The sequence below is a fragment of the Somniosus microcephalus genome, chromosome 4, assembly GCF_052327205.1.
Source record: "Somniosus microcephalus isolate GS21.2 chromosome 4, FLI_Smic_1.0, whole genome shotgun sequence".
Lineage (NCBI taxonomy): Eukaryota > Metazoa > Chordata > Chondrichthyes > Squaliformes > Somniosidae > Somniosus > Somniosus microcephalus.
Window position 1 is genome coordinate 310,675,457 of NC_140990.1, and position 25,504 is coordinate 310,700,960.

The 25,504-nt window shown below is 46.3% G+C and overlaps 1 protein-coding gene across 3 annotated transcripts in view; it reads left to right on the top strand.

Annotated features, from left to right (window-relative positions):
- The window catches only part of LOC147120591 (protein mono-ADP-ribosyltransferase PARP14-like), a 169,310-nt gene that overhangs the window by 116,500 nt on the left and 27,306 nt on the right, over positions 1 to 25,504 (top strand). For all 3 annotated transcript variants that reach the window (XM_085986719.1, XM_085986720.1, XM_085986718.1), the window contains exons 20-23: positions 1,164 to 1,226; positions 2,675 to 2,851; positions 10,394 to 10,573; positions 15,862 to 16,467. In XM_085986719.1, coding sequence (XP_085842845.1) covers positions 1,164 to 1,226; positions 2,675 to 2,851; positions 10,394 to 10,573; positions 15,862 to 16,467 — 1,026 coding nt within the window. The remainder of the gene's footprint in view (positions 1 to 1,163; positions 1,227 to 2,674; positions 2,852 to 10,393; positions 10,574 to 15,861; positions 16,468 to 25,504) is intronic.

Sequence of the window (25,504 nt, forward strand, 5' to 3'; positions counted from 1 at the left end):
TGGGATGGGGTCACGTTTCACGATTTTAAATTCTTTCTCTCCTCCCCCAAGATCCTCTCCCGCCCATTGCGGGGAGTTAATATGGAGCCCTCTGAGTCAGGTGAGATTAACACTAACTGAGCCAACCTGACAAATGATTACCTGAAATGTCTGAAAGAATTTGTTTTTATAGAGGCCCATTCCAGTTGAGATGTCATAAGAACATAAGAAATAGGAGCAGGAGTAGGCCATTCGGCCCTTCGAGCCTGCTCCACCATTCAATAAGATCATGGCTGATCTTCTTCCTCATCTCTACTTTCCTACACTATCTCCATATCCCTTGAGTCCCTTGGTATCCAAATATCTAATAAGAACAATGAAATAATGACCAGATAATTTGTTTTTTTTTAAAGTGATGTTGGTTGAGGGATAAATATTGTCCAGAACCCCTGCTCCCCTTCGAAACAGTGCCATTGAATCCCTACAGTGCCAATGCAATATTCCCTCTTACCATGACAAATGCTTAAAATCTCTTTTGAAAAAGAGGTGCCACTTCATTTGTGTTGAACTATGAACAAAATTGATTTCAAAGATGACCTTATTTGAAATTAATTTTCTCCACTCCCCGAGCTAATGTGTTAACTCCTTGCTAGGTTCCAGTTCTAGGGGCACTTTCAGTATCTTCCCAAGTGGTCATTATCTGTATGTGAGCCTTGACAGTGAGTGTTGCCAAGCTATTATACCATCAGGGCTTCACAGCCAAGCCCAATATTGTCCTCACACACTTTCAGCAGGTGTCGCAGAATAGTGATTGGGAGTGGGAACACTGACCAATTTTTCTCCCTCCATAACCCAAAGCTAAAGCCAGCTAAAAACAGTGGCGTTGAAGCAAGCCATCTGCCCTGGCTTCTTGACTGCAGGAGATATCTGGCCAAGAGAAAGGGGTTCCTTCCAGGAGAGACAATGGAGAAAAAAAAAAGATGCACGCCCTCATTGGAGATATGATATACCATCAGAGAAAAAGGTCATATCACCACAGCATGAAACACATGGTAAAACAATATAACAGTCATGAGTTATGTTGCAAATCTGCTGAAAGATACAGATCAAGAGTACAAAAGTTGAGTTCTTTCAAAAATGTAACTTGCTTTTCAGCACCAATAACTAACTCCTCTACCTTGCAGGGGTTTCTGGTGCTATTCTGAAAGCAGGCGGCCAATCATTAGTGGATGAATGTAATCGACTGGGTGAGTAATTGTATGGCTTCTACCTCTTCATGTGGGTAAAGGCAAGCTCAGAATGAAACATTTTATAGTATGGATAATAGTTTGTCAGCCACCTATCAGAAGATAATGAGCTCAAAGATAAAGCTAGGACCAGCCACATAGTTCAGAAGGTACAGGAGGACGTTTTAAAATTAATTTTAGATGAGCTATAATCAATATTATAAAATTTCCTTTGATCACAGAAGACCTAGATACATTAAAGGTCTGGATATAATATAGGCTGGTATTTAAAACATGTCATTGAAAGGAAAATCTATAAACTTAACAACTGTTACTAAAATTATTCTGACGCAGGTACAGTAACTGAAACAGAGGTTTAGGTATCATTTTCTGTTTGCTTAATGGAGCATTTTCAGTTTGAAATTTGTATGTGGACCGAACAATGGCAGATGAAATGTAATGTAGATAAGTGCAAATTACTGCACATAGGAAGGAAAAATGGACAACATGTGTACTCCATGAATGGTGGTGAAATAACTAAGGAAGAAGGTGAAAGAGATCTAGGAGTCTCAGGATGTCTATGCTGAACATGTCCAACCAATGCAGAGCAGCAATCAACAAAGCCAACAGAGTACAAGTCAGAGGAAGTCATGATCAAGCTGTGCACTGCTCTGGTCACACGGCTCCTTGTGTCCACTTCTGTTGCTAAAGCACAAGACAGACAGTCAAGAGTTGGAGGCAGTGCAGAGAGGAGCCGCAAGGCTAATTTCAAGTGTCAAAGGTTTGAGTTGTGATGCCTGGAAAGGAGGAGTCTGAGAGGTGACCGTATAGGTGGTCATAAGAAAATTAAGGGAATGGAAATGGTAATTCTGAATATAATTTAAAACTAAATTGCAAGAATAGGACAAGGAGAGGCAGATTCAAACTATTAAAAGGTAAATTTAGGACTAGTATCAGAAAATTCTCCTCCACACAAAGAGTGATCAACGCATGGAATAGACTGCCAGATAGAGTATTGATGGCAAAAACCCTTGAATTATTTCACAAACAATTGGATGCTGGAATGGGGAGACTTTGGGTTATTCTGGATGGATGAATTTAGATGGACCGAATGGCCTTCCTCACCCATAACTAGCTTGTGATCTTGTGAGGTTGTGGATGACACATCCTTTTAAGAGACACATCCATCAGCTTTTTAACTTACAGAGTGAGCTTAACTATAAGAACATAAGAACATAAGAAATAGGAGCAGGAATGTAGGCCAGATCATGGCTGATCTTCTACCTCATCTCCACTTTTCCACTATCCCCATATCCCTTGATTCCCTTAATATTCAAAAATCTATCGATCTCTGTCTTGAATATACTCAACAACTGAGCCTCGACAGCCCTCTGGGGTAGAGATTTATTGAATTTATGAGAATGGAAGTAGTTTTGTGTTAAGTCAGACTTCTCTTTTTTCCACCATAGGAACCCAAATCAGTGATAGTGTTGTAACCACAGCGGCAGGAAATCTTCGCGTAAAATACATTCTACATTTGGTTGAGTGGACTAAAGCGAAAAATACAAAAGCATCTTTTGGCAAGGTTCTGAAGGAATGTGAAAACCTAAAAATAAGTTCTGTGTCTTTTCCACCAATGGGAGCAGGTAGGTTTTAGTACAAATTGTATGTGATATATCAATTACCTTTGTACGAACATATGTGTTATAAAAAACATATAGTGTAAGAACATAAGAATTAGGAGCAGGAGTAGGCCACTCAGCTCTTCGAGCCTGCACCGCCATTCAATAAGATCATGGCTGATCTTCTACCTCAACTCCACCTTCCTGCACTAACCCCATATCCCTTGATTCATTTAGTATCCAAAAATCTATTGACCTCTGTCTTGAATATACTCAACAACTGAGCATCCACAGCCCTCTGGGGTAATGAATTCCAAAGAACACCCTTCGAGTGAAGAAATTTCTTCTCATCTCAGTCCTAAATGGCTGACCCCTTATACTGAGACTGTGACGCCCTAGTTCTAGACTCCCCAGTCAGGGGAAACATCCTCCCAGCATCTACCCTGTCAGGCCCTTTAAGAATTTTATGGCCTAGAAATTGAGGAACCATGGAAACCCTGCTAGTAACATTGGCGGCCAAGAGAGTACAGGCAGTACTGACATTTTGTAACTGCCTGCTCATTAACGTCAGCGTGGCGGTGATTTTCTAGTTTAATACGCTCTTCGCAGCGCTAATCTCAGAAGGAGGCCAAAGGTCGCCTCTGTCTCCCACTTGCAGTGTAGGGGAACGGGGAAGAAAGGAGCGACCCGAACAATTGTCGTACATGCTTCAAAAATATTAGCTGCTGCCTGATGTGGCTTAAAAATGGTGAGGACTGGGTGCTTAATATTCATGGATACAAGGTGTTCAGAAAAGATAGGGAAGGAAAAAAGGGAGGTGGGGTGGCAGTGCTGATTAAGGAAGACATTGTAGTGTTGGAAAGAGAGGATGTCCTGGAGGGGGCAGGGACAGAATCCATTTGGTTAGAGGTGAGAAGCAAAAAGGGTATGATCAAGCTATTGGGGGTATTCTATAGGCCTCCAAATATTGAGAGAGATATAGAGGAGCAAATCAGCAGGGAAATCACAGAGATGTGCAAGAAATATGGGGGGAGAAATTCAGTTGTGTGCGCCACCTGTTAGCGCCTTAAGAGGGCGATAAGTGGGGCGCTAACCAACTAGCGCCCAGGCACGGCAATACCTGCGCCTCTCACGAAATTGAGCGGACATTTAGCGGCGGTGCTAAACCATACCGCCCGCTCTCCTGCGCATGCAGATCTTGACGTCATTCCAGAGTGCAATGTCCTTGGGGCACCCCAGACCGGAAATTCAGTGGCGCCCCCCCTCCTTTCCGCCTGTCGCTACCAACGACAGGTTGACAGGATCGCTTCCCAGTCGCTGTGGGGCTGGGGGGGCGCTATTTAAAGGGGGCTCTTCCTGTCTTCTGTGTGGTAGCCATTTTTGGACCACTCGTTCTGAGAGAGAGAGAGAGATGTGCAGAGAGACAAAGGGAGAAAGAGAGACTTCTGCATTGAGTCAACGCTGTCTGAGGTAGTTTTGGCTTCTGACCATAACTTTGTAGTTGCTTTGCTTTTTCACTGGCATAACTTTGATTGCCCACATATTATGGGGGCTGCAATGGATGGGAACGTCGTGCTTCTCCATCGCATTGAGAGGGCACAGATGCAAAGAGAGAGTGGCAATCATGGTCAGACGGAGGAGGGCCAACAGGCGTCGGTACAGGAGACCTTACCGTCCCAGGGTTTTTCGACAACAATTCTCCTACATCAATATGTCTGAGGAGCAGTGTTTGCAAAGGCTGCGATTCAGCAAGGAGGTGGTCACTGATCTCCGCCACCTCCTCCAGCCAGATCTGCAACCTCAACTGAGGAGCAGGACGTCTCTGTCGGTGGCAGTGAAGGTAACAGTGGCTCTCAACTTTTATGCCACCGGCTCCTTTCAATCTGCTACTGGGGACATTGCCAATATCTCCCAGTTCGCGGTGCATTGCTGCATCTGTCAAGTCGCAAATGCCTCTTTAAAGGAGACGAGAGTACATCTCTTTCCCCATGACCCCGGACAAGCAGCAAGAGTGCGCAGCGGGCTTTGCAAGAATAGTGGGCTTCCCCATGGTGCAGGGCGCCATTGACTGCACCAAGAGGATGCCAAGGATTTCTGCAACCGAAAGGGCTTCCATTCCTTGAACATCCAATTGGTCTGTGACCACAGACAGCTGATACTCGCTGTCAATGCCCACTTTCCAGGCAGCAGCCACGATGCCTTCATCCTGCGCCAGACTTCTGTGGCAGACCTTTTCGAGGTCCCACTTCACCCAGGAGGCTGGCTTCTCGGGGACAAGGACTATCCTCTGTGCACCTGGTTGATGACCCCGCTCCGTTCGCCCAGTACCCCTGCAGAAGAATGATACAATGAGAGCCATCAAGCTACCAGGAACATCGTTGAGCACACATTCGGCGTGCTCAAGCAACGGTTCCGCTGTCTGGACCACTCTGGAGGAGCCCTGCAGTACTTGCCTGAGCGAGTCTCCCACTTCGTTGTTGTGTGCTGCATGCTGCATAACCTGGCAATCCTCAGGACCCAGCCAATGCCACCGGGCCTTGGAGCACCAGCAGAGGAGGAGGAGGAGGAGGAGGAGGAGGAGCAGCAGCACCAAGACGGGAGGGAGGCACAAAGTGCAAGGGCCGTCCGTCAAAGGCTTATAGCAAGTCGCTTCTAGGCCCCCTCTGAGGGAATGGCTTCTGCCATTCAAAGAACCTGAATGGAACCATGCCGCAACCCCTAAGCCGGTTAAGGCAACAATGAGTGCAAAGAACAAACATGCACATTTTGAATAAAGACACTCTTTATTTACAAAACTGTGTATCCTTCCTGCATGACAAAGTAATAGAAAGAAACACACAAAGAAACAGTCAATCACATAACTGGCTCTCACAACCTGGAGACAATGTCCAAAACAGTAACAAAAATATGACCACGATCCTCGGCCTTCAATAAAACAATCAACAACATTTTGCCACACCTTCTACTTTTTGCCCTTCGAGGGTGATCTGCTTCCCTTGCAAAATTGCCTCCTTCCCGCCCTGCAGCTCTGCTGCACTGGGATCCCCATGGCTGGGGGAAGGCTGCTGAGTGTCAGAAACTGAGACTGCAGATGCCCTTGAGGGACGGCCTGGACCAGCTCTGGGCCTGGAGGGCCCGGCTGCTGACTGCTCCAACTCTGCATGGGCGGCAGCAGTCTGTCCTACAGGTGGTGGCAACTGCAGTGGAGAAGTGACAGTGCTGGCAGCAGGAATGCTGTCATCCTGAGAGAAGACAGCAACTCCCCGCTCGACTGACACACTGGCACTGCCACGGGGCAGCACTTCAGCATGCGGAGCAATCTGCGGGAGCACAGATTGCTGGCCTGCTGCGGTGTGGGGAGGACCCCGGGGAAACCTGCCCAATCCAGCGAGGGTGACATCAGTTAGTGCTCGCGTGGCCTCAATCTGCGTCTGCGTGAGACCAGCCACTGGCTGCATTGCAGCACTTAGCATTTGCGTGGCAGACGCTTGTGTTGCACCGAAGTCCTGGACACTCCTTGCCAGTGACTCAATGGATTCGGGCATCCTTGCCACTGCAGCCATGAGCTCAGTGTGCCTTTGCTCCGCCTGGGTGCTCATTTCAGCGAGGAGCCGCACCTCTTCTGCACTCACTGTAGCAGGACTCGAAGCCATACTCTCCCTCCGGGGAGAAGGCCCCTGAGCTTCCCTATCCACCTCGCGTTGCTGCAGCCCGCTGGGTCCTGGAGCTTCACCGTCATCAGACCATTCCCCCCCGCTCCCCTCCAGGGAAGGCGTGTCCCCAGTATGGCCATGGGCTGCCTCGGCAGAGGGTTGCGCTGATGGTCCAGCTTCCTCTTCCTCCTCACCTTCAGATTCACTCCCAGTGGCAGCTTGAGGGCCCGCCTCCTCGCCTGGTGAATCAGCATCTGAAAGCAGGAAGTTACAAGAGTGGCTTTAGCGTGAGGACAGGGTGGCAGCAAGGGAGGCATGAGTGCAGCGAAGTACTGATTTGGATCGAGAGTGTCAAAGGATGCTGTTGTGAGGAACAAGTGGAAGGAGAGAGGTCAAAAAGGTGATGACCTTACCATTGCTGGCCAGAACGGGGTCAGCGTCTCCAGTGGCGACGGGGCCAAGCATCCGGCTTGCCACAATCCGGTGGACTCGCTGCTCCAGATTGGTCAGGGCTTGAAGGTGAGGCCGGCCTCCCCCGGTCCATTGCTGCTGTCTCCTATTATTCGCCAGCTTGCCCTGCAAGAAAAAGGACGGGGTCTGAGTAAAGATGCAGCCATGATCTTGGCTGAAATGCCTCCCATGGTCAAATAGCCCTTACTGTGTGCAGCCATGATCTTGGCTGAAATGCCTCCCATGGTTGAATAGCCCTTACTGTGTGCAGCCATGATCTTGGCTGAAATGCCTCCCATGGTCGAATAGCCCTTACTGTATGCAAAGTGCTGCATGTGCATGTGAGTTTCTTGAAAGGGCCATAGGTGTTGGAGGAGTGCTGGGCATTGGGGCTTTCAAGACCCTTTGGCCATAAAGCGAGGTCGAGATGGAGGGATGAAGAGGTTTCTGAAAAAGGCACTCACCCTGACGACTTGAGTGAGGTCGTTGAACTTCTTCCTGCATTGCACAGGGGTCCTAGGCACCATGCTGCTGGAGGTCACTCTGTGAGCCACCTCCCTCCAAGCTTTTCGGTACTCGCTGGGCAGAGGCCTCCTGCCACTCTCCGGGTACAGGAGAGATCGCCTGCGCTCCACCGCGCCAACCAGAGCCTCCAAGGCCCCCTCGCTGAAACGCTGCGCTCGCTCCCTGGCCCTCTCCATGGTCCTTGGCTGCAGGATTTGGCAACAGCTCTGTCCAGGCCGAGATTCAGGGCTCCAATGCGCAGGGTGCGGCTGCAAATCAAGATCGACCCTCCCCTTTAAGAGCTGACCGGCGCCAGCGTGTCTGTGTGCAGTCGCTAACTGACAGCACCTGCGCTGCGCCCGCCCTCTGAGTTAGAGCCTTGCTCCTCCAGCTTAGCGCCTTAAGAGAGTCGTGCAGCGCCTGATTTAGCGCTGCAATCAGCTCCAGGGGCGAAACAGACCAATTTAGCAGAAGGTGGCGATAATTTGCGCCAGGTGCAAAACTTTGCGCCCGGCCGATAATTGCGCCCCAAATGGGGCGATACAGAATTTCTCCCCCATAGAGTGGTGATTTTGGGGGACTTTAATTACCCAAATATCGATTGGGATAATGTTAGAGTAAAGGGAAAGGAGGGGGAGGAATTTCTGAAATATGTTCAGAAGAACTTCCTTGGCTACAATGTTCTTGGCCCAAGTAGGAAGGAGGCATTTCTGGATCTGGTGCTGGGGAATGAGGTGGGCCAGGTCGAACAAGTGTCTGCGGGAGAACACTTGGGTAAGAGTGATCATCATATCATAAGGTTTAGATTAGTAATGGAGAAAAGCAAGGAACAATCTAAAATAGAACTTCTAAATTGGAAGAGGGCTAACTTCAATAGGATGAGAGGGGATCTAGCCAGGGTAAAATGGAACCAAAGATTGACAGGAAAAACTGTAACGGAACAATGGGTGATCTTTAAGGAGGAGATGTTTCAGGTACAGGCTAGGTACATTCCAACAAGAGGGAAGGGTAGGAGAACCAAAGCCAGGGCTCCTTGGATGACAAGGGAGATAGAGAATATGATGAAACAAAGAAAGAGGGTGTATGATGCATGTCAGGCGAATTCTTCAAGTGAGAATACAATAAGTTGAGAGGAGAAGTGAAGAGTAAAATAAGACTTTCAAAGAGAGAATATGAGAACAGAATGGCAGTTAACATAAAAGGGAACCCAAAAATCTTCTACCGGCATGTAAATAGTAAGAGGCGGTTTGAGGCCTATTACGGACAAAGAAGAGGATGCTGGCAAAATATCGGCAGAAGCGGAGAGGGTAGAGGTCGTGGGTTTGGGAGGGGCTGTCGAAGAAGCCTTGGCGAGTTGCTGCAGTGCATCTTGTAGATGGTACACACTGCAGCCACGGTGCGCCAGTGGTGGAGGGAGTGAATGTTTAAGGTGGTGGATGGGGTGCCAATCAAGTGGGCTGCTTTGTCCTGGCTGGTGTCGAGCTTCTTGAGTGTTGTTGGAGCTGCACTCATCCAGGCAAGTGGAGAGTATTCCATCACACTCCTGACTTGTGCCTTGTAGATGGTAGAAAGGCCTTGAGAAGTCAGGAGGTGAGACACTCGTCACAGAATACCCAGCCTCTGACCTGCTCTTGTAGCCACAGTATATATGTGGCTGGTCCAGTTAAGTTTCTGGTCAATGGTGACCCCCCAGGATGTTGATAGTGGGTGATTCGGCGATGGTAATGCGTGTCAAGTGGCGGTGGTTAGACTCTCGCTTGTTGGAGATAGTCATTGCCTGGCACTTGTGTGGCATGAATGTTACTTGCTATTTATCAGCCCAAGGCTGAATGTCATCCAAGTCTTTTGCATGTGGGCATGGACTGCTTCATTATCTGAAGAATTGCGAATGGAACTGAACACTGTGCAATCATTAGCGAACATCCCCACTTCTGAACAGAGGGTAAGGTCATTGATGAAACAGCTGAAGATGATTGGGCCTAGGAGACTGCCCTGAGGAACTCCTGCAGCGATGTCCTGGGCTGAAATGATAATTTATAGATTAGAATTTGTCAGTTTCAGGCTGCAGCTCAGAAGAACCCAGCTTTTTAAAATTTGCACCTGTAACTAATTGTGATGTCTGGATTGTTACAGGGTAAGGTTCTATTGTTCTATTCACACCAAGTCCCATTCGCCCATCTCCCCTGTGCTCGCTGACCTACATTGGCTCCCGGTTAAGCAGCGCCTTGATCTCAAAATTCTCATCTTTGTTTTCAAATCCCTTCATGGCCTCGGCCCTCCCTATCTCTGTAATCTCCTTCAGCCCCCCGACCCCCCGAGATATCTGCGCTCCTCTAATTCTGCCCTCTCGAGCATCCCTGATTATAATCGCTCAACCTTTGGTTGCCGTGCCTTCTGTTGTCTAGGCCCTGAGCTCTGGAATTCCCTGCCTAAACCTCTCTGCCTCACTACCTCTCTTTCCTCCTTTAAGACGCTCCTTAAAACCTGCCTCTTTGACCAAGCTTTTGGTCACCTGCCCTAATTTATCCTTATGTGGCTCGGTGTCAAACCTTTTGTCTTACAAGACTCCTGTGCAGCGCATTGGGACATTTTACTATTTTAAAGGCGCTATATAAATACAAGTTGTTGTTGTTATTGTGGTGCCACCCCGCCATGATCAAATAGCTTGCTGTCACCCTCTGGTTAGGCTTACATATGAAGAATGGTCACTTGAGCGAAGTACTGCAGGTTAGCCGCTGCCTGTGGAACTGTACCACATTAAAGAGGCAATACCTTAAGATGAGGATGGGAGGGGAGAAAATTACAGTAAAAATGGAAAATAAAAACCCAATAGAAATAATCGATAGCAAAGCAATGTAGTCAAAGATGTTAATAGTTTGATTACCTTACAGCCTTTGCTTTTGTTGAGCTTTCTCATTGCACAGAACTTAACCACACAAATCTGCTGCCTTTTGTTTAGGGTATGGAGAAATTAATCCGTGTGATATTGCAAATTCACTGCTGGATGCAATATGCGATTATGTGGCAGACTTCACTCAACCTTCACTGTCTGTGATAAGGATTATTTTGTTCGATCCGCTGATGATGGCTCCGTTTCGCCAGTGTATGGAGCAGCGTTTCAACATTTCGCAGACTGGTGGTGAGGAACTATTTTAGTTGAAGTCAGCTCGATAAACCTGCAGGTGTTTTTTATAATGTTACACCCATTTCAGGAATTACCCCAATTTTGCACTGATAGCGTCAAGCTGTCACAAGTCAGCTTCATCCATTCTTGCCCCAGAATGTGCCATAACCTCAGAGGGTGCAACCCCATGGGGCCAGTGTAACATTCTCATTTGCTGTATTAACTAGTTTTGTCATCTCACAGAATGAGACAGTTAATTTAGTGCCAGATTGTGGTCAGTTTTGTGCTGTGGGTTGCATCCACTAAGAGTTGCGTTGAAACTGCTCAAACGCATTCCAAGCAAGACTCTTAAAGGCACCAGAGAGAAAAGAATGTTACCTCGTCATTCTGACTGGGTTCTAACCCATGTCAAAGCCAAAGAATAGTGCTCCAGCTTACTTTTATTGTACTTTCCCCCTTTGAAATATATACCATGATGATGTTACAGATTTGTAGTTACTCTGGTGCACATTGTGAAAAATCTAACACTATTTTGATACTGTCAATCAAATTCATGTCTGGTATATTCTGAAGGGGCGCTGTTTAAGGTTTATTATTGTCAGTAATGTCTCCTTCTGCGGCTATTTTAACATTTGCTGTATTGCAGAGCCGATCATATCTGTGATTCCACCTGAATTGGAGGGAGGTTGGTGTTGTGTATGTACCTTTAAGAGAATAACTGGTCTCAGACTGCAGTACCGGCAGTGACCACCCCTGTATAAAAGGCGCTAGAGAGCCTCTGTTGTTTAGTTTCGTTTATGCCTTTCACCAGTAAAGATCAGTTTGTTTTCTCTCCTGCTAGTCCGTGTCTCAATCATTCACGGACTTAACACTGGCGACGAGATAGAAACGAACTTACCTGCAACTCAGCAGCAGCTCCGACGATGTTGTTGAAGGTCGGAGCCAGAAGAAAGAAGAAAAAAAAATAGGCCATTGAAACTCGAGAAACGGGCGTCGACCGTCAATCATCGATTTCAAAACTTGCAGGAGAGATTGTCCAGAGCCAGGCTGGGTTCCTCGGTCCATGGTTTCCCAGCTAGTCGGGCTGGTGGCAGGTAGTGCTCTGATCCTTCCTGGGCTGCGGCGGGCTGAAGCTCGATTGGGTGGCCTTTCAACGGGGCCGGGCAGCGAGTCGGGAAGCAGAGAGAGAGAGAGGGTGGAGCACACAGGGCGCGGCCGGTGTTTCGAAGCCGGGCAGCGTTCGGACCTCAGAAGAGGGAGGGAAGTGTCCCAGAGGGTCCGCTCCACGACGGGAAGATAATAAAAGAAAAAGAATTAATACTTAACGCGCAGGAAACTGTGGAAAGCAGCGCTAACAACAGCGGGGAAGAAGACAAAGCGCGGGAGGCGCCATTTTGTTAAATCGGGGAAGAAGGCAAAGCGCGGGAGGCGCCATTTTAGATTTGCAAGATGCCGAAGACTGGCTGTATCACTGCTTTTGATAACACATTAGAGGACTGGACCACGTATGCGGAAAGAGTCGAGGTATATTTCGAGGCAAACGATATAGCGGAGGGGAAAAAGGCATCGATATTGTTAAACTTAATGGGCGCTAGAACGTACGGCCTATTGCGGGACCTGATTACTCCAGCCAAACCGAAGGCGAAGAGTTTTAACAAATTTGTTGCTGTTCTACAGGAGCACTTAAACCCTGCACCGCTGTTGATAGCAGAAAGATTTAAATTCCACAGGAGAACTCAGCACAAAGATGAGAGCAATGTTGAGTATCTTATGGAACTACGCAAGCTATCAAAGCACTGCCAGTTCAGAGCAGGACAGAAGACATCTTCGCCTCGCTGTCTGGAGGGAAGCGTTTTACAAAAATTGACCTAGCACAAGCATATTTGCAGATGGAGGTTGAAGAGTCCTCTAGGAAATATCTCACGATAAACACTCACAAAGGTCTTTACCAGTATCATCGATTGGTATTCGGAGTAGCATCGGCTCCGGCGATATGGCAAAGAGCGATGGAACAAGTCCTGCAAGGGATTCCGGGGACTCAGTGTTACTTGGACGACATCCTTGTAACAGGTGAAGATGACAGTGAACACCTTAACAACCTAGAACAGGTGCTCACTAGGCTATGGGAACATGGGTTGCGAGCCAACCGCCCCAAGTGCAAATTTTTTAAGAAACAGATATCGTATTGTGGCCACGTGATTGATGAAGAGGGGTTACATAAGTCCCCTGACAAAATTGAAGCGGTTGTTAAGGCCCCAGCGCCTGAAAATGTGTCGCAACTGAGGTCATTCCTCGGGCTGGTGAATTACTATCATAAGTTTTTGCCGAATTTGTCGACAATTCTGCACCCACTGAACGCCCTGCTACGAACGGGGGTAGCATGGAAATGGAGCGATGATTGTAAGCGTGCTTTTCAGAAGAGTAAGGACTTAATCACTTCGAAGGAAGTATTGGCTCACTACAACCCAGCACTGCCAATCAGGCTGGCGTGTGATGCGTCTCCCTACGGCATTGGGGCGGTACTGTCACATAAATTCCTTGATGGTTTGGAGAGGCCGATAGCTTTTGCGTCACGCTCGTTAACTTCTGCCGAGCGTAACTACGCCCAGATTGACAGAGAGGCCCTCAGCCTAGTGTGGGGGGTGAAGAAGTTCAATCACTATCTGCACGGTCAAAAATTTACTCTACTAACCGATCATCTACCTCTTGTCTCCATTTTCAACCCTCAGAAGGGCGTACCGATAATGACAGCACAACGGCTGCAGAGATGGTCCCTTTTCCTAGGGGCACACCAATATGACATCGAGTACAAAGGAACTAAACAGCATGGAAATGCTGATGGATTGTCACGTCTACCGTTGCCGACGGTGGAAGAAGAAGACCTTGCAGTGGATCCAATGGAGTTATTCCACTCGACCATAGTCGAATGTCTCCCTGTGACGAATGCAAACATAGAAAAGGAAACACGGAATGACCCGACACTAGCACGGGTCTATGATTTAACGGTGAAGGGATGGCCAGCATATGGCGAACCACTGCTGCCAGCATTCTCGCTGAGAAGTAGAACAGCTGTCAGTGTGCAGAGGAACCTTGATGTGTGGATCCAGAGTAGTAATTCCACCTAAGTTGACGGATAGAGTGCTCAATGAGCTTCATGAGGGTCATCTGGGTGGGGTAAAAATGAAGAGCTTAGCCAGAGCGTTTGTGTGGTGGCCGGGAATCGATAGAGAAGTCGAAGAGATGACCAAGAGCTGTGCAGGATGCCAGAAGGTCCAAAACGCCCCACCACAAGCTCCTCTGCATCCATGGGAGTGGCCCTCATCTCCATGGCAAAGGGTGCACATTGATTTTGCTGGTCCCTTCATGGACTCGATGTTTTTAATTGTGGTGGATGCACATTCAAAGTGGCCAGAGGTAATAAAAATGTCCTCAACCACCACGGAAAAAACTATCACAGTTTTACGAACCATATTCGCCAGGAATGGGCTGCCTGAACAGATTTGCTCTGACATTGGACCACAGTTTGTGTCTGAAGAGTTCCGGAGGTTCTTAAAGAACAATGGTGTTAAGCATTACACATCTGCCCCATATCATCCAGCCACTAATGGATTGGCCGAGAGGTTTGTCCAAACATTCAAGAAGGCTATCAAGGCAATGTGTAATGAAGATATACCCCTACAACACAAGGTGGACAACTTCTTGTTTGCCTACCGGAATGCGACACATGCGGTTACCAGCCAAACTCCAGCCATGATGTTCTTCAAGCGAAGACTACGATGCCGCTTGGATTTGGTTAAGCCAAACGTCCGAAGAGATGTGGAGAACAGGCAGTTTCAGAATATGAATGAAAGGCCGACCAGGAGTTTTAAGATAGGTCAACCAGTTTTGGCCCGGGACTACCGCACTGAGAAATGGCAACCAGGAACGATTTGTACACGACAAGGACCTCTCATGTATACCGTGGACGTTGGGGAGAGCATTGTAAGATGCCATGTTGACCAGATTCTAGAGTCACGGGAAAACGTCAACTCCACACCACGATCTGATACACCTGGTAATGAAATCGACGTTCCAATTGCAGCTACCGCAGAACCGGTAATATTGGAAGCAGATGAACCAAACAACGACATTGATTCCGACTCAACATTGCCAGAAAAACCTGATACCCCAAAGAGGCGTTATCCAGACAGAATCAGGAAGCCTCCTCAAAGACTGAACTTATAATTGCTTAAACTTAACCAATGTATCTAGCAACAGTAATTGTGATTGTAATTCGTTATCATTTAGTTGTTAAATGAATGTTATGTACTGTTTATCTAAAAGGGGAGGAATTGTTGTGTATGTACCTTTAAGAGAATAACTGGTCTCAGACTGCAGTACCGGCAGTGACCACCCCTGTATAAAAGGTGCTAGAGAGCCTCTGTTTAGTTTCGTTTATGCCTTTCACCAGTAAAGATCAGTTTGTTTTCTCTCCTGCTAGTCCGTGTCTCAATCATTCACAGACTTAACAGTTGGGATGAGTGTTTGGGGTGTACTTGATTAACCTTTAGGGAACCACAGTTCAGCTTGTTTACTTTGGCACTCTCAGACTCCAAAGACCACAGACAAATATTAATGTTAGAAAAAGGTCAATAAAGGTGGACTAGAAAGAAAAAAAGTACATTAAACTTAAAGCAAAGTAAACCAGGAAAAAAGAGAAAATGGGGAAACAGAGTGAGAAGAATTAAAATGTTTAAATTCTTTATTTTCAACCAAAGTTGAATTGAATATGTTTATTTTTATGATTTAACATTATTATTACAATAATAAAGTAACTCTTTAAAATAGTTCAGGTAGCAAAACACAAAAAAATCTTAAGCAGTTTCTATTTAATAAATACTGGTCGATCTCCTGTGCGTTACATGCAGGGGATGAATTTCCACGGTGGTTCTCCTGCCCATAACTTCGGCAGAAGAGCCGCAGAAATCCCAGAAAGATGGTGTAAATTTGCCCCATTTTCCCAGGGTTTCTGCAGCTCTTCCGCCAAGAATACGGTAGATGAGCAGGATAACCACCCTGGAAATTCACCCTCCCCAGGAGGCGAGATCAAGTGTATTGTTCAGGAGAAGTGACGTTAGAGGGCAGGGGATGATTGGACCAGGGCCACCTCATTTTAAAGTCATACATTCTGTCCTTATTGTTATATTTCCATTATAAATTCCTTTCTCCACAATGGAAAAAGTTGACAGGAAGTGTGCACAGACATAAGATAATATATATATTTTATATATCTATATGTGATATAAATTTAATTTTTTTTCCAGCACAAGCAACTCTCCCAGTGAAACCTACTTATCCAGTGAAACCTGTTTATCCAATCACTCTGAGGCCAGCAAAGTCTTTGATTGGCATAGTTGAGGTACATGGCATGACAAAGAGTACCATTGCTGTGACTCAGAAGGATGTTGAAGATCTAATTAAAGAAAACTGTACAAGCAAAATAATCGACAATGAATATGCAGCTTGTTTGTCAAACGACCAAAGGCAACAAATCGCAGATCTCTGTGAAAAACAGCAATTGAAAGTTGAAATCCATCAAAAGAAAATACTAATAGATGGAAACACTGAGGATGTTCTGGAAACCATTTTAAAACTGACTCCTATGCTTCAGTCTGCTAAAGAAAGAGAGGATAGAAAGCAGGAAGAGGCTCGGATGAAGACATTTGTCCAGTGGGAGTTTTTGAATAATAAAACATTTCAACCTTATGATCAATCTTTAAACTGCAACCTCGAGAAAGCTTACCAGAATAAAGAGAAAACCTTAGTTTGTTTGAAAAATGGGAAAATGCACACTATTAACTTTGACAAAATGCAAGAAAAAGATTCAAAAGGACATGTCGTGGATATTAAGAGAAGGCTTCTTGGAGGAGGTACGTCAACACAAAAGGTTATCTTTATGAAAGAATTATACAGGGAACCTGATTTACACATCATGACTGAAGGTGCCTAAATTACTTTTAGATTCTTTGTTAATTTTCACTTAGATTGTATTTTGAATAACCGCGTGTTTTGAGCATGTCTAAAGATAGAATCTAGAGACCCTGGTTCCGCTGTGGCACTGCTGGAAGTGTGGTGGGAACACCAGTCTGCCGCAGCAAAGACCCATCCAAATTCTGGGGACAGGGTCAGTTTGTTAAAAGAGCAGGGGGCTCGCCCTGTGTGTCCAACCTGATCGCTATCAGGTGATCCTGGATAGAAAGTAATGGCATGTGAACTCTGGGTGAGGATCAGTTGAATAACCTACTGACACTCACTGTAAGTTGGCTTACACATAAAGATTAACCTCTAGGAGAAGGTATTGGAGAGCTGCCTGACCGTGTGGAACTGTACTCTGGCATGAGTCAACACCTTAGGGAGAGAAGAAACAAAATAAGAGAACAATGGTGGGGGATTCAGAGCACGGCAGCAAGAAGGGAGGGAGGGAGAGAGAGAGATTGCGTGGAGTCTGAAGATCACGGGGAGGGAGGCGATCGCGGAAGGGGGTGGTCGGAAGATCGTGGCAGAAGACTTGCTTGAGGGACCGGGGGTAAGAACTCCTGCTACTTCTGGCTCACAAGCAGTGCTGTAAAAAGTAGTTAACTGCTGGATCCCTTCAGCTGCTGGGTTTCCCGAGCCCTGGGGAACCCGCCCCACCGCCGTTAAATTCAAATGGCTCCCAAAATCTGAGGAACGATAAAACCTGGTTATGGATAGTAAATTATCTGAAGGAAGAGAAATAGTGGGTACCTGTTAGACGGGTGACGCTGGGTGGGTGAGGGGGGAAGATTTATTCAGGGATCAGTGCTGCTTCTGAGTTATTCACTGACACTCAGGTAGTCAATGAAAATTGGTCAAATTCCTGGATAACACTAAATTAGGAAGAAGGGAGAATGGAGAAGAGGTCAAGTCTGATGAGGCTCTCAAGGACCTACAGGAGGAGGTTGATAAAATCTAGAAATGGGCGTTAATAGTGACAGATGAAATCTGTGCGAGAATTCTACACATTCAGAGAAAAAATGTGTGACATCAATGTTTCCCAATTTTAACAAGATGACCTTCAAAAATGGCCACCAGAAAATAAATTTAAAGATGTTTCTCGTAAAGTCAAAAAATAACTGCCAATCAAATATAAATACCAATAAAACCCACAAAATGCGTGTGTTTAAATTTAATGGCATATACCTGAGCAGACAGAATTTGGGCTTTCTATATCAAAACAAGCTGGAGCATTCTCTGAGAGTGAACCTGGTTTTTAACTCCATATATACCATTACAAGGGGTCTCTATGAATGGTGTTAAGTTAATGGTGAAGTTGAAAGAATGCTAGACTTGGCATTTAAAACGTCCAGTCACTGAGGAGCAGCAAGCAACAAAAATTTTTTGAGGATGTAACCGGTAGAATAGATAAGGGAGAACCAGTGGATGTGGTGTATTTGGACTTTCAGAAGGCTTTCGATAAGGTCCCGCATAAGAGATTAGCGTGTAAAGTTAAGGCACATGGGATTGGGGGCAAGGTATTGACTTGGATAGAGAACTGGTTGGCAGACAGGAAGCAAAGAGTTGGAATAAATGGCTCTTTTTCCGAGTGGCAGGCAGTGACTAGTGGGGTACCGCAGGGATCGGTCCTAGGACCCCAGCTATTCACAATATATATAAATGATCTAGACGAGGGAACTAGATGTAATATCTCCAAGTTTGCAGACGACACAAAGCTGGGTGGGCATGTGTGCTGTGAGGAGGATGCTGAGAAACTCCAGTATGATTTGGACAGGTTGGGTGATTGTGCAGAAGCATGGCAGATGCAGTATAATGTGGATAAATGCGAGGTTATCCACTTTGGTGGCAAAAACAGGAAGGCAGATTATTATCTGAACGGCAATAGATTGGGAGAAGGGGTAGTGCAACGAGACCTGGGTGTCCTTGTGCACCAGTCGCTGAAGGTAAGCATGCAGGTGCAGCAGGCGGTTAAGAAGGCAAATGGTATGTTGGCCTTCGTAGCGAGAAGGTTCGAGTACAACAATAAGGATGTCTTGCTGCAGTTGTACAGGGCCTTGGTGAGACCGCACCTTGAGTATTGCGTGCAGTTTTGGTCGCCTTATCTGAGGAAGAATGTTCTTGCCATGGAGGGAGTGCAGCGAAGATTCACCAGACTGATACCTGGGATGGCAGGAATGACGTATGAGGAGAGATTGGGTCGATTGGGCTTATACTCGCTGGAGTTTAGAAGAATGACAGGGGATCTCATTGAAACTTATAAAATTCTAACAGGACTGGACAGACTGGATGCAGGAAGGATGTTCCCGATGGCTGGGGAATCCAGAACCAGGGGTCACAGTCTAAGGATAAGGGGTAAGCCATTTTGGACAGAGATGAGGAGGAATTGCTTCACCCAGAGAGTGGTGAACCTGTGGAATTCTCTACCACAGAAGGCAGTGGAGGCCAATTCATTAAATATACTCAAGAAGGAGTTGGATATATTTCTTAAGGCTAAAGGGATCAAGGGATATGGGGAAAAGGCAGGGACAGGATACTGAATTTGGATGATCAGCCATGATCTCATTGAATGGCGGAGCAGGCTCGATGGGCCGAAGGCCTACTCCTGCTCCTATCTTCTACGTTTCCATGTTTCTAAAAGAAATAGAATGTTGCATTGATCACAAAATCAGTAGAATGCAAGTTGAAACATTTTATGGTTAAACTGTACAGAGCTCTGGTCAGGCAACATCTTGAATGCTTTGCCCAGTTCCGGACAGTGAAACACAAGGGAAATTGTTAACCTTTGAAGGAAGTATAGAGAAGAGTCATTAGGCTGATCCACAGTGTCATAGAATCATAGCATGGTTACAGCACAGAAGGAGACCATTCAGCCTGTAGAGCCTGTGCCGGCTCTCCACAAGAGCACTTCAGCTAGTCCCACTCCTCTGCCCTTTCCTCGTAGGCTTGCAAATTTTTTTCCTTCAGATACTTACCCAATTCCCTTTTGAAAGCCACAATTGAATTTGCCTCCACCACCCTTTCAGGCAGTGCATTCCAGATCCTAACCACTCGCCGCTTAAAAAAGCTTTTCCTCATGTTGCCTTTGGTTCTTCTGCTAATCATCATAAATCTGTGTCCTCTGGGTCTCAACCCTTCTGCCAATGGGAACAGTTTCTCTCTATCTACTCTGTCTAGACCCCTCATGATTTTGAACACCTCTATCAAATCTCCTCTCAACCTTCTCTGCTCTAAGGAGAACAACTCCAGCTTCTCCAATCTATCCACGTAACTGAAGTCCCTCATCCCTGGAACCATTCTTGTAAATCTTTTCTGCGCCCTCTCTAAGGCCTTCACATCCTTCCTAAAGAATTGGGCACAATACTCCAGTTGAGGCCGAACCAGTGTTTTATAAAGGTTCATCATAACTTCCTTGCTTTTGTACTCTATGCCTCTATTTATGAAGCCCAGGATCCCGTAAGCCTTTTTAACCGCTTTCTCAACCTGCCCTGCCAACTTCAATGATTTGTGCACATATACCCCAATGTCTCTCTCTTCATGCACCCACTTTAGAATTGTACCCTTTAGTTTATATTGCCTCTCCTTGTTCTTCCTACCAAAATGTATCACTTTCCACTTTTCTGCGTTAAATTTCATCTGCCACATGTCTGCCCATTCCACCAGCCTGTCTATGTCCTCTTGAAGTCTATCACTATCTTCCTCACTGTTCACTATACTTCCAGGTTTTGTGCTGTCTGCAAATTTTGAAATTGTGCCCTGTACACCCACATCCAAGTCATTAATATATATCAAGAAAAGCAGTGGTCCTAGTACCGAACCCCGGGGAACACCACTGTACCTTCCTCCAGTCCGAAAAACAATCATTCACTACTAGTCTCTGTTTCCTGTCACTTAGCCAATTTCGAATCTATGCTGCCACTGTCCCTTTTATTCCATGGGCCTCAACTTTGTTGGCAAGCCTATTATGTGGCACTTTATCAAACGCCTTTTGGAAGTCCATGTACACCACATCAGCCGCATTGCCCTCATCAGCCCTCTCTGTTACCTTATCAAAAAACTCAGTCAAGTTAGTTAAACACGATTTGCCTTTAAGAAATACCTGCTGGCTTTCCTTAATTAATCCACACTTGTCCAAGTGACTGTTAATTTTGTCCCTGATTATCATTTCTAAAAGCTTCCCCACTACCGAGTTTAAACTGACTGGCCTGTAGTTGCTGGGTTTATCCTTACACCCTTTTTTTTAACAAGGGTGTAACATTTGCAAATCTCCAGTCCTCTGGCACCACCCCCGTATCCAAGCAGGATTGGAAGATTATGGCCAGTGCCTCTGCAATTTCATCCCTCAATTCCCTCAGCATCCTCGGATGCATCCCGTCCGGTCCTGGTGATTTATTTACTTTAATTACAGCCAGCCTTTCTCGTACCTCCTCTTTATCAATTTTTATCACATCCAGTATCTCAACTCCCTCCTCTTTCACTATGACTTTGGCAGCATCTTCTTCCTTGGTAAAGACAGATGCAAAGTAATCATTTAGTACCTCAGCCATGCACTCTGCCTCCATGCGTAGGTCTCCATTTTGGTCCCTAATCGGCCCCACCCCTCCTCTTACTACCCGTTTACTATTTCTATGCCTATAGAAGACTTTTGGATTCCCCTTTTTGTTAGCTGCCAATCTATTCTCATACTCTCTCTTTGTCCCTCTTATTTCCTTTACCCCTCTGAACTTTCTACATTCACCCTGGTTCTCACTTGTATTCTCAACCTGACATCTGTCATATGTCCTCTTTTTCTGCTTCATCTTACTCTCTATCTCTTTCATCATCCAGGGAGTTCTGACTTTCCCCCTCATGGGAATATACCTTGACTGTACCCGAACCATCTCTTCTTTAAAGGCAGCCCATTGTTTGATTAGTTTTACCTGCCAGTCTTTGATTCCAATTTACCTGGACTAGATCCATTCTCAACCCACTGAAATTGGCCTTCCTCCAATTAAGTATTTTTACTCTAGATTGCACCCTGTCCTTTTCCATAGCTAATCTAAACCTTATGATACTATGATCACTGTTCCCTAAATGTTCCTCTACTGACACTTGCTCCACTTGACCCACCTCATTCCCCAGAACCAGATCCAGCAATACCTCCTTCCACGTTGGGCCAGAAACGTACTGATCAAGCAAGTTCTCCTGAACACACCTCAGAAATTCTTCCCCCTCTCTGCCCTTTACACTATTACTATCCCAGTCTATATTAGGATAGTTGAAGTCCCCCATTATCACTACTCTATAGTTCTTGCACCTCTCTGTAATTTCCCTGCAAATTTGCTCCTCTATATTTTTCCCACAAGTTGGCGGCCTATAGAATACACCGAGTAGTGTAATGGCACATCCATTGTTTATCAACACTAACCAAATAGATTCTGTCCTTGACCGCTCCAGGATATCCTCTCTCTCCAGCATTGTAATATTCTCCTTAATCAATGCTGCCACCCCATCACCTTTCTTTCCTTCCCTATCTTTCCTGAACACCTTATATCCAGGAATATTTAGTACCCAATCCTGCCCTTTTTTGAGCCAGGTCTCTGTTATTGCCACGACATCATATTCCCAAGTGACTATTTGCACCTGCAGCTCACCAACCTTATTTACCACACTTCGTGCATTCACACACATGCACTGTAAACCTATCTTAAACCTTCTTGTATTCTCTCTTAGGCTGACCCCACCTAATACCGTGCTATTTCTTACTCTAGTGCTATCTGTCTCTCCCAATCCATTGTGCACCTTGATTCTCCTTTCTAATGCTACATTCTGGTGCCCATCCCCCTGCCAAATTAGTTTAAACCCTCCCCAACAGCACTAGCAAACCCGCCCCTGCGAGGACATTGGTCCCAGCTCTGTTGAGGTGAAACCCGTCCGGCCTGCACAGGTCCCAGCTCATCACCATTGCTGGAGGTTCCGTTATGTCTCACCAGTCACTGCAACTCACTAAGCCACTTCCAAAGGTGCACACAAATGTGTCAAAGACAGCAAAGTGGTGAAAATAAAGATTTTAATGGTTGACAATACATTAACGGAATTATGTCAGTAATATTGACTAAAACACCCAAGCGGCTACCCTTGTGAACCTACTTGTATGTCATCATTCTCTTCCGCGTGCTTCTACGAGGTGCTACCCCTGTGGCTTCAGCAGAGGTAGAGGCAGCCTGCTCACTTCCCTGCTGCAACTGCTTAGACACTCTTGGCGGACGTCCTTTGGGTTTTGGAGCCTCTGATAGCCCCGCCAAAGTCTGCTCCTCCTGCGACTGTGCAGGGGTAGTCTCGGCCTTCGCGATCCAAGGAGCCATCTGAGGCTCTGACTGAGAGGGTGGCAATGGGGGAGAAGTGTGAGAGCTTTGAGAGGAGTCCACACTTCCTTCTCCCCTCTCACCATCATCCCTCTCATGGGCCACCCGCACTTCCTTGCTAGCAAGGAGCTGGAGAGCCCCTTGCTGCACAGCAGTGGAGCCATGAGGACCCACGTCTACGCTGTCATCCCTCCTAGACAGGAGGTCTATGAGCCTCTGCAATCTATGTTCCATTTGAGTATAAGAGGATTGAGTATAAGAGGATTTGAGTATAAGAGTAAAGACGTCTTATTGCAATTATATAGGGCCCTGATGAGACCACACCTGGAATATTGTGTACAGTTTTGGTCTCCTTACCTAAGGAAGGATATACTTGCCAGAGAGGGAGTGCAACGAAGGTTCACCAGACTGGTTCCTGGGCTGGGGGGATTGTCCTATGTGTTGTATCCGTGTGTTAATAGAGACACTGAAGACAGGAGTTGGTTTCACAGGTGTTTACTGAACAAAGTCTGGAGGGGAACTAACTGATACAACACAATATACAGGCTTATATAGCCCGAGTGGCCATTACCGGCATTACAGTACACAGGGGGCTCTTAAAGGCACATACACTACAATTCCTCCCCTTTTAGCCAACCAGTACATAATATTTTAAGTAATCATTAATTACATGTTACAAGAAAAATAATCTACACATTGCTGCAGTTAATCAATTATAAGTCAGTCTCTCTGGAGGCTTCCTGACTCGGTCCAGATAACGCCTCGGTGGTGTAGTAGTTTCTGGTGGTGTAGTAGTTTCTGGTGGTGTAGTAGGTTCTTTTGGCAAGGCTGATTCGGCTTGAATGCCAGTGTCGGGTTCATCGGGTTCCAATATCACCGGACCGGAGGTAGATACTATGGGTATCTCTACTTCATCATTAGGCGTATAGAGTTGTGGTGTAGGTTGTCCCTTTTCGGATGACTCTATGATTTGGTCAGCATGGCGCCTTATTATGCTGTCTCCGATGTCCACGGTATACATCAGCGGTCCTAGTCGTGTGCAGATAGTTCCAGGCTGCCATTTCTCGGTACGGTAGTCCCGGGCCAAAACTTGTTGACCTATCTGGAAGGTTCTAGTTGGCCTTTCATTCATGCCTTAAAATTGCCGGTTCTCCACGTCCCTTCTGATGTTTGGCTTGATCAAATCCAGCCGGCATCTTAGGCTTCTATTGAAGAACATCATGGCGGGAGTTTGGTTTGTAACCATATGTGTTGCATTCCTGTATGCAAACAAGAAGTTATCCACCTTATGCTGAAGTTTTATGTCTTCATTACCCATGGCCTTTATGGCCTTCTTGAAGGTCTGGACAAACCTTTCAGCCAATCCATTGGTGGCGGGATGGTATGGGGCGGACGTGTAGTGCTTAACCCCATTGTTTTTTAAGAACTTCCTGAATTCTTTGGACACAAATTGCGGTCCATTATCAGAACAGATCTGTTTCGGCAGCCCATTCCTGGCAAATATGGTCCTTAATACTGTGATGGTTTTTTCCGTGGTGGTGGAGGACATCTTTATTACCTCCGGCCACTTGGAGTGTGCATCAACCGCGATTAAGAACATTGAGTCCATAAATGGACCAGCAAAGTCGATGTGTACCCTTTGCCAGGGAGATGAGGGCCACTCCCATGGATGTAAAGGGGCTTGTGGTGGAGCGTTTTGGACCTTCTGGCATCCTAGGCAGCTCTTGGTCATTTCTTCGATGTCTCCATCGATACCTGGCCACCATACAAACGCCCTGGCTAGGTTCTTCATTTTCACTCCACCCAGATGCCCCTCGTGAAGCTCCTCTAGAACTTTATCCTGGAGTTTGGGTGGAATCACCACTCTGGATCCACACATCAAGGTTCCTCGGCACACTGACAGCTGTTCTCTTCTTTGCGAGAATGCTGGCAACAGTGGTTCGCCATGTGCTGGCCATCCCTTCACTGTTAAATCGTGGACTCGTGAGAGAGTCGGGTCATTTCTAGCTTCCCTTTCAATGGCAGAATTTGTTACTGGTAGACATTCGACTATGGTAGAGTGGAAAATCTCCACTGGGTCTACGGTAGGTGCTTCTTCTACCGTTGGCAACGGTAGGCGTGATAAACCGTCAGCATTCCCATGCTGTTTTGATCTTTGTATTCTATGTTATATTGGTGTGCCCCTAGAAAAAGGGACCACCTCTGTAGCCTTTGCGCTGTCATAATGGGAACACCCTTTTTAGGGTTGAATATGGAGATGAGGGGTTGATGGTCAGTCAACAAGGTAAATTTTTGTCCGTGTAGGTAATGGTTGAATTTCTTCACTCCCCATACCAGGCTGAGTGCTTCCCTGTCTAGTTGGGCATAGTTACGCTCAGCTGAGTTCAATGAGCGTGACGCAAAAGCTATCGGCCGTTCCGAGCCATCAGGGAATTTATGCGATAATACTGCTCCTACGCCGTAAGGGGATGCATCGCACGCCAGTCTGATTGGCAGTGATGGGTTGTAATGAGCCAAAACTTCTTTGGACGTGATTAAGTCTTTGCATTTATGGAAGGCACGTTTACAGCCTTCGCTCCATTTCCAAATT